Here is a 13,512-nt window from a genome sequence, read left to right as displayed (position 1 = left end):
CGTGTGGTCACTCGCGGACACAGCGGTCACGCGTGTGGTCACTCGCGGACACAGCGGTCATGCGTGTGGTTACTCGTGGACACAGCGAGGCTCCTTCAAACTCACAGAATTCGCAAGTTGGGACGAAGCACAAAGTAGCTCCGCTCCGGGGAAAGGAACCTGCGTCCGGAGGGCCCGGCCGGGTCGCCCCGACGTCCAGTTCCGAGGCCTTTCCCTGCTTCCAGGCTGGAGGCGCGGCCGGTGCCCTTCGCGTTGCCCCAGCGGCCCCCGCCAGCCCCGGACGCACCCCCGGCGCAGGCCCCGAAGGCGCAGGAGCCGCGGACGCACCGGGGCGCGGGGTCAGGGCAGCCCCGGGCAGCGGGGACCGAAGAGCGTCTTCCTCCTGGGCCACCGGGTGCGGACCGGCCGGAGAGGCGCGGGCCCTCCCCCAGCCCCAGCCCTGCCCCCGCTCCCCCGCTCCCGCCCCTCCCCCGGCCCCGCCTCCTCTCCCTCCTGCCCAGCCCCGGCCGCGGCGCTGCGGTGACCCGCCCGCGACAGACGCCGGCGCCGGGACCCGCATCCTGGGTCCGCGTGGAAAGCCGGGGGCGGCGCGGGGAAGCAGGGAAGGGGCGGGGAGGGCCGGGGAGGCGGGGCCGGGGGAGCAGAGACCGCCCTCCCCCGCGGCCGACAAAAGGCCGAGGTCCCCGCCCCCCCGGAGAGTTGGCGCCCGCGGAGCCCGCTGTGGCCGTCCCTGTCCCTGTCGCTGTCGCCTGTCGCCGTCGCGCCGCGAGCGCCCCGCTGTCCCAGCCATGCCGGGCCCGGCCGCCGCCGCGGGGCACGTCCCGCACCGCAGCGCCGAGGGGCAGGCTCGGCCGGGGGCGGAGGGCGCGGGGCAGGGCTGGCGGCGGCGCATCGTCTGGAGGAACGTGGTGCTGCTGGGCCTGCTGCACGCGGCCGCCCTGTACGCGCTGGCGCTGGTCCCCGCCGCGCGGCCGCTCACGCTGCTCTGGGGTGAGTCCGCCGGCGGCCCCGACCCCGGCCCCGGCCCCGACCCCGACCCCGATCACGATCACGACCCCGATCCCGACCCCGGCGCCGACCCCGATCCCGACCCCGGCCTCGACCCCCGCCCCGATCCCGATCCCGACCCCGGCCCCGATCCCGACCCCGGCCCCGGCCCCGATCCCGACCCCGGCCCCGGCCCCGGCCCCGGCCCCGGCCCCGATCCCGACCCCGGCCCCGGCCCCGGCCCCGGCCCCGATCCCGACCCCGGCCCCGGCCCCGGCCCCGACCCCGATCACGATCCCGACCCCGGCCTCGACCCCCGCCCCGATCCCGATCCCGACCCCGACCCCGGCCCCGATCCCGACCCCGGCCCCGGCCCCGATCCCGACCCCGGCCCCGGCCCCGGCCCCGACCCCGATCACGATCCCGACCCCGGCGCCGACCCCGATCCCGACCCCGGCCTCGACCCCCGCCCCGGCCCCGACCCCGGCCCCGACCCCGGCCCCGACCCCGGCCCCGATCCCGACCCCGGCCCCGGCCCCGGCCCCGACCCCGGCCCAGACCCTGGCCCCGGCCCCGGCCCCGACCCCGGACTCAACCCCGGACTCGACCCCGGACTCGACCCCGACCCCGGCCCCGACCCCAGCCCCGGCCTGCTGCTCGCGCCGCGCTCGTCGGTCCTCGGGCCGGGCCGGGTCTGCGTCCGGGGGTCGCTGCGGTGCCTCGCCCGGGGCCCGGCGGGGTGGGCGCGTGTCCGACTCCGCGGCGACAGCGGAAGGGACCGGAGCCCCGCGGCCGCGCTCTGCGCCCCGGAGCGCCAGCGGCCAGCGGTCGGGGACGTGGGGGAGACGCCGGGGTCGCCCGCGCGCGAACTCAGGCTCTTCTCGGCCACGGACCTGGGGCCCGGGTGAAGGAGGCGACAGCGGCGGAGGGTGACACGCCAGGCGCGGAAACGGCCTTGATTTCCACGCATGACGGGGGGGGGGGACCCGTTCGCCTCCCGCGCCCCACGGGCTCCCGCGCCCCAGTCTGCGGTGTCGGTGCCCCAGAAGTGGCCCCAGAGGTGGCCCCGCGACATCGCTCCGCCCCGGCACAGAGCGGGACCGGGGCGCAGAGCCGCCTCCAGGCCCGTCCTTCTCCGGCCCGGGCGGGACAGTGGCCGCACCTGTGGCTGCTGTCCCCCCCCCCCCTTGCTGTCCCCCTCTGCGTCCCAGCACCACCTGCCCGTGCTGGCGGGCCGGGGAGGGGGAGCTCAGGGCTGGGCCGCCGCGCCTCCCGCTTCCCCATTCCGTGCGCTCCAGGGGCGCACCGCCTCCCTAAGTCGCTGTCCTCTGAGCCACCTCGCAGGTCCCCCTGGTCCCAGTGACTGGTCTGGGCTTCAGTCACCTGAGGCGGTAGCTGGGGCGGATACTGGGGCCTGAGAAGGTGGTGAGGTAATCCAGGAGGCCCTTTCAGATGCCGATGGGGGATCTCGAGGAAGAAATACAAACTACTTTTATTTTCAGAAGGAAAAAGGAAGAAAATACTGAGACAACTTTCTGCAAAGCTTATTTGGAATAGTGCCAGCTTTGTGCCTCGATTGAGAAAGGGCCACCGGGCTCTCAGCCTTCCCTCCTGACCCTGCAGGCCCTGCCCTTGGAGCAAATCCCTCCAGAGCCCCTTAACTCTTAGGGGTGTGGCTGAGAGAGGGTCGGTGCTTGGAGGCGCGGCCAGAGGGTCAGGAGTCTTGGGGAATCCATGGGAATCTTTCCCCCTTCATGTGAGCTCCACGTGCAGCCCCGGCGCTGGGGTTCAGAACCCCTTTATCTAGAGCCACTTGCTCATCCCCGGACCGAGCCAGCCGGGCGCCTGCCCCTGAAGCCTTTTTAAGTCCCCTAAAAGCTCCTGGCGGCCCTCTGCTTGCACCTCCCCCACGGAGCGCACCTCCTCAGCTCTGTGCCCTCCTCAGCAGCGTCTCCGGGATGGTGTCTTGGCTTCATTCTCTGTCCTCCGCGTCTCTCATCTCCACATGACCAGATTGTAAGATGTTCAGCCGCTGCTTCATGGACAGGCCCCACAAGGCCGCCTAAAGCCCTCAGCGCTGCCCCCAGCCTCCAGGGAGCACCTCCCTCCCTTTCCAGGCCTGGAACGCTACCGGCCCACCTGCGCCCGCGAACCTGGGCTTGGCCTTCCCGAGGGCAGGGTCAGAGTGAGCGCGTGGAGACCTGAGTGCTCAGACGCGTCTGTGTTTGTCCCCCCAGGACGCCGCACGGGCTCCGCCCCATGCTGCCCCCAGACCCTGCCGACCCTGGCACCCCACCAGGAGCCGCTCAGACAGGGCCTCCTCTCCGGGTTTGCCAAGTGGCTTCGGTCCTTCTCAGGCTGTTCTCTGGGGTGAAGACAGAATCTTTTTTTCCGGAAGACCGTAGCCAGCGGGCACCTCCCTCACCCCGGAGGCCTTCTGCTGTCCTGGAGCAGGACTGCGGCTTCCCACGGCAGCCACGCGGCCAGAGCCCGGTCCCCTCCGGCCCGCGGTCTCCTGCCTCGGCTCCTCCATCAGTGCCGTTCTCCGGAGCTTGGCCCTCCCTGTGCTTCCGGCGTCAGCAGGAGAGCGAGGAGAAGGAAAGGAAGGAAAGGAGCAGTGGGGCTGTTGTGCTTTCAAAGTCCAAAATGTTGCCTTAGACACGTGCTGGTCCACGACTGTTCTGAGTGGCCAGAGGCAGAGACCGCGGGGGCAGCTGTGCTGAGCCCCGGGCTCTGCAGGGTTATTCTCGGGGGCAGCCCTGGCGCCCTGTTGCCCCGTGTCACCACCGCCGCCCAGTTCTGTCCAGCGTTCGGCCGAGCTCGTGCCCTAACGCGCCGCTCGTCCTCCTCGGGCCGGGAGTCGTCAAGGACATTGGCTGGGCCCGTCCCTCGCTCGCCGCCCTTCACCCCGGGTGAGGCCGCCCTGGAGACGCGGGCACGGCGGGCACGGCTGCCGCGCGGCCGGCAGAGACTGAGGTGTGCGGCGGGTGGAGAGGCGTCTGTGGGGTGGTGGGATGTTGTCCACGAGAGGCCCATGGTGCAGCCCAGCCTCCGCCTCTGCCTAGTCCCCCACCTTCTTCCGACTCCCCTTGGGGCCAGGGCACCGCTTTCCCCTCGTGTGCCTCCCTGGGAGCAGGTGCTCTCCGTCCCCGCAGGACCCGAGGGAGGAGATGATGCGTTTCGAGGACAGAATGCAAACTCCAGCTGGAGGACAAATCTTTACCTCATACAACAGGGACTGCTTTAAGAGTTTTGGGCCAAAGACCCGGTTAATCCAGGCCCTGAATCCCGAGAGGAGTGAACGGAGGAGCCGGTAGAGGCAGTCATGATGCTCCTTTCCAGCAGCCTCGGCCTTGCCCGTCTCCAGGCATTCTGGCTGTCGCTTTCCAGAAATGTCAGGGACTTTTCTGGTTTCTCTCTAAGTGTCATCTGAGTCCCCTAAATGTGTCCCGTGGTGACGTCATGGCTTTTTTTTCCTCTTTGGACTGTGCAGGTCTAAGGCGTGAAGAGCTGTGATTGGCTCTGCTCCCTGCTTCCGTCCTGCCTGGGGGCAACATGGCCATCGATGAGGCCTTACGGGAATTCCCCGGTGCCCGCTGGACTCTCCGGTGGGGTTTAGGCTCTGGGGAGGAAGCAGTCTGGGTGCTGGGGGCCTCCGGAGAGGCTGGTCCACCGAAACCTGTGCCGTTCTGAGAGGTGCCTGAGGAGGACCTGTCTTCTGTCAGGGGTCCCCTTCTATCTTGGAGTTGACGTGCCTCCATGACTAGGGGTGGTCTGGATGTCTTTGTGGGTTGTGCTGCTTTTTCTGTTGAGTCTCTGAAGTTGTCGGGGAGCTCAAGAAAGTGTTGGCCTCGGACTTCCGCCTTGCCTCCCCGTTTTCTAGGGTGGTGGCTAGGCAGAAAGGCTGTCCGCACAGGAACGCCTGCTGCCCCACTCACCTTCTACATGGCCTGGGGCAAATGAGCATCTCTAAACTTCAGTTTTCTGGCCTGTAAAATGGGTGTGTCCGTACTCTTGCTTACCGGGTTGTGAGAGTTAAATTTGAGATTTCGTGTAAATCACAGCACAGTACCTGGCCCTTGGTTGGTGCTCCCTGATTATAGCTGCCGTCGGTATCGGTCCTGATGTCGGCCCGTTTTCTTCGGTCGAAGGGGAAATGCCCTCTCGCAGCACAGTGCACGGTGCATTGGCACAGAACTAGGCTTTGTTGCCTCTCTTGCATGGAAAAGGTTGCTTTGGCTTTGGAAACAAAGGCTCTTTCTCAAAGTTGCCAAAGAGAAATGAACACAAGTCTCTCCTAGACCTTCCTCCCCTGCCCCTCCCCATCCTCCATCTGGGCCTTTTCTTTCCCTTAGATTTTCTCTCTTCCCTGTTTTTCCTCTAAAAGGTCACTATTTCATAGATAAGCATCTTCTGTCTAGCTGACAACTCGCCTGGTCTTTACTGTTTTCTTGAGCACACCCAGTTACAAGGGCTGTAGAGACAGGGCCCACTTATTTCTCGAAATCTCTTAGGGTCTTAGTTTTGACTGGTTTTTCCTTCCATCCGTATCTTGAGTCATGTTTAAACAAACAAACCAACCATCTTAATGCCCAGTTAAACTACTAAAAAACCAAAAAACAAAAATTAAACCCTGTAATTCCCAGTCCATTGTTGCAACTCCTACATTTTTAATAAATGGGCAGACGGACGCTAAGCGCTTCCTCACTCAGGGCTAGCGTCCGGCAAAACCGGAGAATAGAGTATGCTTTGGCTGACGTCACAGTCCTAACAAGCATAAATATAGGTTTGAGGTTAACATTATTAACTCGGGTTTTTTCTAAGACTGCCCAAGGTCACTGCAGACTGTACTGTGACCTTGAAGTAAGTGGTGCTGCGGAGTAGAAACATGGGCTCGAAGCCTGGCACTGCCCACTGGTTCACCTTCATACGTGTCCACTGGCAGCTGGGGAGCCCGTCCCCATCTTTCCGGGGAAGGGGGACAGGAACGCTGCGCTGAAAGTTGTTTGAAGACCTGGAGCACCTACAAAAGTGCCTGCCGGAGAGTAGACACTCAGTGCTACCGACTGGCACCGCCCCCCAGGATGGGGGCTGGCCCTGGCATCGTCCTCAGTCTGGGGCTTGGAGCACTTGTGGCTCGCAGGTAAGACGCAGCCTTTAAATCCAGACGTCCAGCCATGACCTTGCTGTGGCATTTTTGTGCTTGCCTTGCCCCATTTTGCGGACGGTACACAATTAAAACAATTGCCTGGAAGAGCCGCTGATCCATTCAGAAACGGCGAACAGCCGTGGTGGCTCCTTAGGGTTCTGTAAAACACAGCACCGTCTTTGGGGGACATTTTTCCCGCTGAGTGTTGGTTTTGACATGCGGCAGTTCTGGCGTGCAGCCTGCACGTGGCTGCTGGGAGGCACAGTTTTGCTAGCCCCGAGGTTAAGAGGGTGGGCTCTGGAGTGAGGGTCTGGGATCAGCACCCCGTTCCACCCCCAGCAAGGTCAGCCCTGGGCTCATCACTCGCCCTGCTGGCCGCCGTGTCCCCAGGTGCACAGCGAGGTTAAGTGGGAGTCCCGCCGCAGGCCGTCATGTTGCCGCGGGAGGGAAATGAAACGGTAGAGAGCTTGGCCCGACCGTGATGAGCGCGGGGTCCCGTGTGGACGCGACGAATCACTGTCCCTACACCCGAGACTAATACGACCCGGTACGTCCGCTCTACTGGGATTAAAAGAAGGAGAAGAAGAAAAGAAAAAGAAGAACTTGGCCTGGAAGTGGGCACAGAGGAGATGTGAGCTCGGGCGCTGCACCCCTTCCCCGAGCGCTTCCTTCTCTCCTTCCCTCTGCTGGGCTCAGCCTTTGGAGGCCGAGCCTCGAGCCTCGTCCCGCCAGCTCACTGTCAGAAAGCGCTGGTCTCGGGGTCAAGGCCTTCTGCTCGGAGTTCATTTCCTCCGGCCGTGGGATGGTGGCTCCAGCCGGGGGTTCGGCGGGCCTCCTCTCACGAGTGCCTTCGTTCGTTATGGGCGCGAGGGGCCGTGCGGGAGGGCCTCACAGTTGCACAAGCAGTCGCCGATTCATCCATCCACGAATTCATTCATTTTTTCCAATCCAGCGATTGTTAACACCCGCTGCACATCAGAACCCTTGGGGATCCTTTACAGGTTTTGGAAGCGAGGCCCTCACCTAGGCCTGCCGCATCGCAGTCTTGGGGTAATGCTCTGGCTTCCTCTTGTTTCTTCTTTTGTTTGTTTTTTGGTTGGGTTTTTCTGTGTTTTACCATTCACATATTTCTGCTGCACAACTGGGCTGAGAAGCATCATTTAATTCCCTTGTTCAGTAACATTAACCCCTCAGCCGCTCCCTGCCAGGCACCGATGCGGACCTGGACGTGGTGGCACTTGGCGGCCAGTCGGAGGGACAGACAGGCGCACCAGTGATGAGAGCGAGGCAGTCTTACTTCAGAGCCCCTGGTCTGGGGGACTTGAGGAGGAGGCCCGTGGCTGGCTGGCTGGCTGGCTGGCAGCCCTGGGGTTTGGAGGACATTGCTCTGCGGCCACAGGCGAGGGGCGGGCAGTGCTGTGAGGAGAGGAGAGGCAGAGCAGGGTGGTTCGAGGACCTGATGGTCCAGCGAGGCTGGAGGGGTCAGGGGCCAGATCCAGGGCGCGGAGGATTGTTCCCGAGCCACAGGGCCAGGAGACGAGGCTTGCAGAAAGGCTGCGCTTCGGCCCCTGCCCGACTCTCTCCTGCGCTCAGCCCGTCCCACACACCAACAATCCCTGCTCTGATGGAATGGTCTGGAGCAAAGTTCTTAGAGCAGACGCTTGCGGTGGGACGAGTGAGCCAGAAGTTTTCCAGGAAAGATGCTGGGGCACGCACCTGGCGTAGTGGCCAGCAGGAAGGGGCCTCTCCCTCGGGCCTTTGCCTGTTCTGGACTCTTCCTTATTTCTAAGCGTGTGAGGGTCTTGCCCTTGTTTCGCTTGCTCCCTCAAGCCTCAGTTACGCCGCCGGTTCCCCCAGCCCTCCCTGCGGGCACGGTGAGTCCTCTTTCCTGCGTCCTGGTTCCGTTTCTGCAGCTTCCAGGGACGGCTTAGCGGGCTCTGGGTCCCCGCAGGCTGGGGTCCGCGGACCCGCGGCGTCAGCGTCACCTGGGAGCTGGCTAGAAGTAAAGAAGTTCAGACCCCGTCCTGGACCCGTCGCATCAGGACCTGCATTTTAATAAGGTCTGTGAGTGACGCACCTGCACGCTGCAGTTCCAGAAGCGCTCCGTTCAGAGAGGCGGCACAGGGGATTTTCAGTCCTTCCTTCTCTCTTTTATGGCTCCTCCCCCTTGCCTCCCCTCTGCCCCTTCTGCAGGGTATTTTAGAACATGTTGGGATCCTGCTTCTCTTGCCAACAAAAGGCTGTTGCTAAAATCTTTCCGCAGGCAGCAGCAATGTTTAATTCATGGGCTAGAAAATTAATTATATTTCATGAGTAGAGCTGGGGAAAACAACGGGAAGGCTCCGTGCGCAGCCCTTGGGATTTAGCTTGTCTGTTTAACAGGTGAACCGGTAGAGGTGAGGAGGCCTCAGGGGAGGGCTGTCTTCCACAAAGTTATGAAGTAAATTGTATCAGGTCACTTTTGGCCACAGATAGCACAATACTCCGCTTTAAGTGGCTTAAATGACAAGGAGATTTTCTAATTTCAACCGATAACCAGTCCCGAGGTAGGGCGCCTTGTCCTCAGCAGGTTTTATTTCTGCCTTGGGGGCCCTGTCCAGTGTCGTTTTCCTCATGGTTACAGGGTGGCTGCCAGAGCGCCAGGCAGCACAGGGGAGTTACAGCCGTGTCCTGCAGAAGAAGGGAGAGCATGTCCCTTCCTGATGTCTCATCAGAGAGAAAATGTTTCCTGGGCCCCTCACAGCGTCTGTCTCCTCCGGTCTCACTTGCAGGGTTCCGTCCCAAGTGCCTTGTTAAGCCAGTCCTTGCCAAGGGATTGGTCAAGCTTGGCCACTCAGCCGCACGTGCTGGGGTGGAAGGAGTGGGAGGTGAGGAGGCAGACAAAACCCAGGCTCTGCTCAAAGGAAGAAGACGGCCAGCACCTCTACCCCAGGGGCTTCCTTCGCTCCCTGTCATGGCTCTCCCTCTCTGGTATCACCTCCGTTCCCTGAAAGGCTGCTGGTTTCATATCGTAGCGCACTCTCCCCCCACTACTTTCCATCACGTTCCCCTTTCTCAAATCCTGCTGCCCTTAGAGTGAGTTGTAAGCACTTGCGTTTTCCCTGAGGCTCTGCGCTCGGCTGTGGCACTCCTGCCTCCCCCAGGCCCCGGCAACAGCCCTGCCCAACACACCGGTGCTGCGGCAGTGGGCGAAGGAGTAAGTGAACGAGTTAATCACTGTGCGGCCGTTTTTTCTAAGGGAAGGTAAATGTTATTCTTTTTCTTTTTTTTTTTTTTTAAAGATTTTATTTATCTGTCAGAGAGAAGGAGAGAACACAGCAGGAGGAGCGGCAGAGGCAGAGGGGGAAGCAGGACCCACTGAGCAGGGACCCCCCCCCCCCAAGCAGGACTCTGTCCCGGCCCCCGGGATCATGACCCAAGCTGAAGTCAGACGCTTAGCCAACTGAGCCACCCAGGCACCCCAGTGTTATTCTTGAGCTTAAAAAAGGTTTTCCCCTGTTAGAGAACTTCCCATGTGATTTGCGGGGAAGGACTGTGGAGCAAGAAGCCTTTCTCGGTCCCTAGAAATCTACGCACCCTCTGCACATACGTCCATCCAGGCGGTCACCCTGACCTCCCTGCGGAGCTTGCAGAACTCTGTGTCGCTCTCCGGGATTTTTACGGGCTGAGGTGGGGCAGGAGAGGTTTGCTAGATCTCCTTTGGAAGAACTGAATTAAAAACAATATGGAAAATGAATGACTTCAAATGTTTTTTAACCAAGGTTTTCCGCGGTGACACACCAGCCCAGACAGCTTTCTTTGTTGTCGGCCACCTTCTTGTCTTTCCGGTGACGCAGAACCTCGGTGATGAAGTCCTGTCCAGATTTCCATTCTCTTACTTTGAATTTTAAAATGTTAAAAGTCACTTACATTTGCATTTGCTCAAACAACCTAGAAAGAGCCCTCTGACCCTCGGGGGACATTGCTAACTAGGGGATCAAGGAGACAAAGCCATAGCTTTGGGCCAGAGATTTTGGAAAACCAGCTTTAAAGTGCTGCAGACTCAGAAGATGTCTGAAGCAGGGCTGTGGGGCGGCCCTTGTGGAAACCTTCCGGACCCGAGCCCTGCAGGCCTCAGTGCCTCCTCCCTGACGGTTGCTGGATGCCTCGAGGCTTGTCGTTCCTCTCCATCGGCATATCTGAGTCTGACGCTGACGGGGTAAGCGGGGTCCTGTGGAAGTTTCCTGAGATTACCCTTCAAAGTTGGGGGGGGGGGGACTCCCAGTACCAATAGACTTGGAAACGAACTGAGGCAAGAAAAGAGTTTAGAACTAAGGCTCGAATTCCTTTTCTTCTATCTTCCTACACTCACATTTTCATTGTGTTGGTTTTCGCTTGTTGGTTGACGAGACAATGGCTTATCAATGCCGCGGGGGAGTGGCACAGAAGGTACTAGTAGGGCGGTGACCCCTGGGGGCGTGTAGGGAAGGGTGGAGGGGCCACTGAACACACTGCCCCAGGCACCTGTACAGGAGAAGTCCGTACAGACCCGACGAGGTCTGCTTCGTGTTCACCTGCCAGGAAAAGACAGCTCTCTGACATTAAATGCAATAATTACTATAGCGTAAAACAAACAAACAAACAAACAAACCCAACTACCCTATGACCTAAATGGGCACAGTCATTTCTTTAGCATTCTCTAGCTCACCGTCAAAAAGCATTTATCGAGCAAGCAGTTAATTACTTACGGTCTTGAACCAGGCACTTTGTAAAACAAAACAGAACAAGGCAAAACAAGAGGAAACAAAGACCAGGTCTTGACCCTCGTACCTTTGATAGCTCAGAGGAACAGCTGTCATTTCCCAGCACAGAAACCACAGTGTTCTCGCAGCGTGGGAACATGACGGAACAAACCCCTCACTTCTTTAAAAGTTCCGTGCGTGAGATCACAAATCCGTTTCTAAAATTTAACTGTTTCTTGGAGTAGTTTGTCACCCACTCCTCTAGTAAGTGCACTCGCGGGAAGCTTTTGCAGATGGTTACAATGCTGCTCACTTCTGTTCTCAGCCTCTGACTCATTGGAGTGTCCCCAAAAGCATTTGTTTTGCCCTGAAATCTCTATAAGCAAGAGGAGCTACTTATTAGCGAGTGTGAACAATGCCCACAGGATCTCCCGTCTCTGTCCCCCACTCCCAAATCTGTTGTGTTTGGCTCAGGAGCTCTTGAGAAGTGGGTGAGTCGTTGACTTCTTCGAGCTATTCTCAGATTACTCCAGGGTCTTGACTCCATCCGGATCTCTGGGGAGAGTGAAGTCACTTACCCTCTGAGTATAGACCGGCTATGCACCTCAAGTTGGCGTGGCTCCCATGAGGACGGGGACAGACCACTAGAGCCGATATTCCTTCATGCGCAGAGCTGGCATTCAGTAACCGCGTGCCAGGCTGAGTCGTGGCGCCTTCCCTGGAGCTCTGGGATTCCCAGTGGTCCAGGAACGTAAGGGCCAGTGTCGACAAGCTGCGGGGCTTACAGCTAAATCTGTTCGGGTTGGTTGGATTGGTTGGTGCCCTGGGCAAGGACTGCCTTTGCGTCGTCTTGTTGTATAGCGTATGAGCCGTGTGATCTCTGGGAGCTTTCTCACAATTCTATTCTAACCAAACGAGAACTTAAAAAAAAAAAAAAAAATCAGTCTGAGGGCACCTGGGTGGCTCAGCTGGTTAAGCATCTGCCTTCCTTTCGGGTCATGGTCCCGAGGTCCTGGGATTGAGCCCGTGTTGGGCTCCCAGCTCAGCGGGAAGCCTGCTGCTCCCTCTCCCCCTGCCCACCCCCTGGCTCGTTTTCTCTCTCTGTCTCCCTCAAATGAATAAATTAAATCTTTTAAAAAGTCAGTCTGTCATTCTCGCTTAATTTACATCCCCAAAACCACTTCAGGAAGGTGTTAGAGCCCAGTGTAAACTCTGGTGTTTGCAGTAACTCACCGGTCCCAGTAAAAGCTCTTCTCGTGCTGGGGCCACGTGTGTCGGAAAGGGGATTTTTATTTTCTGGTTTATAACTGCTTCTATGTAGGATTTTTCTCCTCCATTACTGATGAGAATTGTACCATCAGAAAAAAATAACATTGCATGAGTCAGATCGTACAGGCCTTTCGGTGTTGGGAGGATAAGGCGCACGGGGCGGCACCCCGAGTTCAGGCGGCGCTCCGGGCTCACTCCTCATTGGGCCTGAGGTTGTACGTGGTGCGAAGCTCCCGGCGTGCTCAGGGTCAGTGCCTCTCCAGCCACACTCCGGGCCGGGCGCAGGGAGCTTGTCTTCCAGGTAGAAACTTCCAGGTGCGGACGGAGCCCAGAGAACGGGGTCTGCGGTCCCTGATGCCCCGGTGGCCAGGCCGGGGGCTTGTGCCTGTGACTTTGTACGTCGATGGTGTCCTCTCCGACCTTGGAATCGCTCTAGGGAGAGTGTGGGGGCTCCGGGTCCTCTGCCGGACCCAACAACTCCATCTTGTCCCATTAGCTTCGTCCTGTCCCGCCTGTGTGTCCACACGCACGTGTTACTGTTTCTGAGCTGAGGATACTGTGAGACGTCGAGCCCTTTATCTCAGTACTTCGGCTCATATTTCCTAAGAATGAGAATATAGCCACAACCCAGTAACCAGGAGTTTAACCTTGGCATTTTCCCTCCACGGTGGGTAGACAGATGTCATTAGGTCTCCTAGGAATGTCTCTTAAGAGCTTTTTCCCCTTTGGACTAGATTGAAGTGAACTTCGGACACTTGGATCTGTAAATATGCATGCACTGATATGGGGCCACTCTTCCCTGCCAACTGCCTTCAGCTCTTGGGGGGAAACAGCTTTGAGACATTGTTTTCTTTCTTTCCTTTTTAAGATTTTATGTATTTACTTGAGAGAGGAGAGAGCGCGCGAGCACAAGCAGGGGGAGGGGCAGAGGGAGACGCAGGCTTCCCGGTGAGCAGGGAGCCGAGGTGGTGCTTGATCCCGGGACCCTGAGATCATGACCGTGAGCCCAAGGCAGACGCTTAACGACTGAGCCACCCAGGCGCCCCAGGAGGCTATTTTCAAAAGCAGAAAGTGGTAGGAAGTGAGAAGAAGGCATGAGAAAGGGCCGGGGCGTCCTTCTCCGTGCGGTCGCTGACCCGCCTGCCAGTTGCCAGCTGAATGGGCAGATTTGGGGGCTTTGCCTAGACCTACAGAACCAAACGTCTGGGAGTGGGGCCCAGGGATCTGCATTTAACAGGCAGCACAGGGGGCTCTTAGGCCCCGTGGGCTGGAGGTGCGGTCCCAGGAGCGGGCGGCCTGAGTGACACTGTGCCCGCAGCAGTTCAGTGTGGCACCCCTGCCTCGACTTGTCCATGCGGCCCCTCTTGTGTCGCTTCCGATACCACC

General features: G+C 59.8%; 1 protein-coding gene across 1 annotated transcript in view; it reads left to right on the top strand.

The window, feature by feature from the left end:
* The first annotated feature begins 674 nt into the window (after positions 1–674).
* Positions 675–13,512, top strand: part of SCD5 (stearoyl-CoA desaturase 5) — a 143,912-nt gene continuing 131,074 nt past the window's right edge. Inside the window, exon 1 of the mRNA XM_045075994.1 lies at positions 675–990. Within this exon, the coding sequence (XP_044931929.1) occupies positions 789–990 (202 nt within the window). The 5' untranslated portion in view covers positions 675–788. The remainder of the gene's footprint in view (positions 991–13,512) is intronic.

Source organism: Mustela putorius, unplaced genomic scaffold (genome assembly GCF_011764305.1).
Source record: "Mustela putorius furo isolate JIRA1106 unplaced genomic scaffold, ASM1176430v1.1 tig00000040_pilon_pilon_pilon, whole genome shotgun sequence".
Lineage (NCBI taxonomy): Eukaryota > Metazoa > Chordata > Mammalia > Carnivora > Mustelidae > Mustela > Mustela putorius.
The sequence above is the reverse complement of the archived record's forward strand: the minus strand, read 5'-3'. Positions and strand labels throughout refer to the sequence as shown.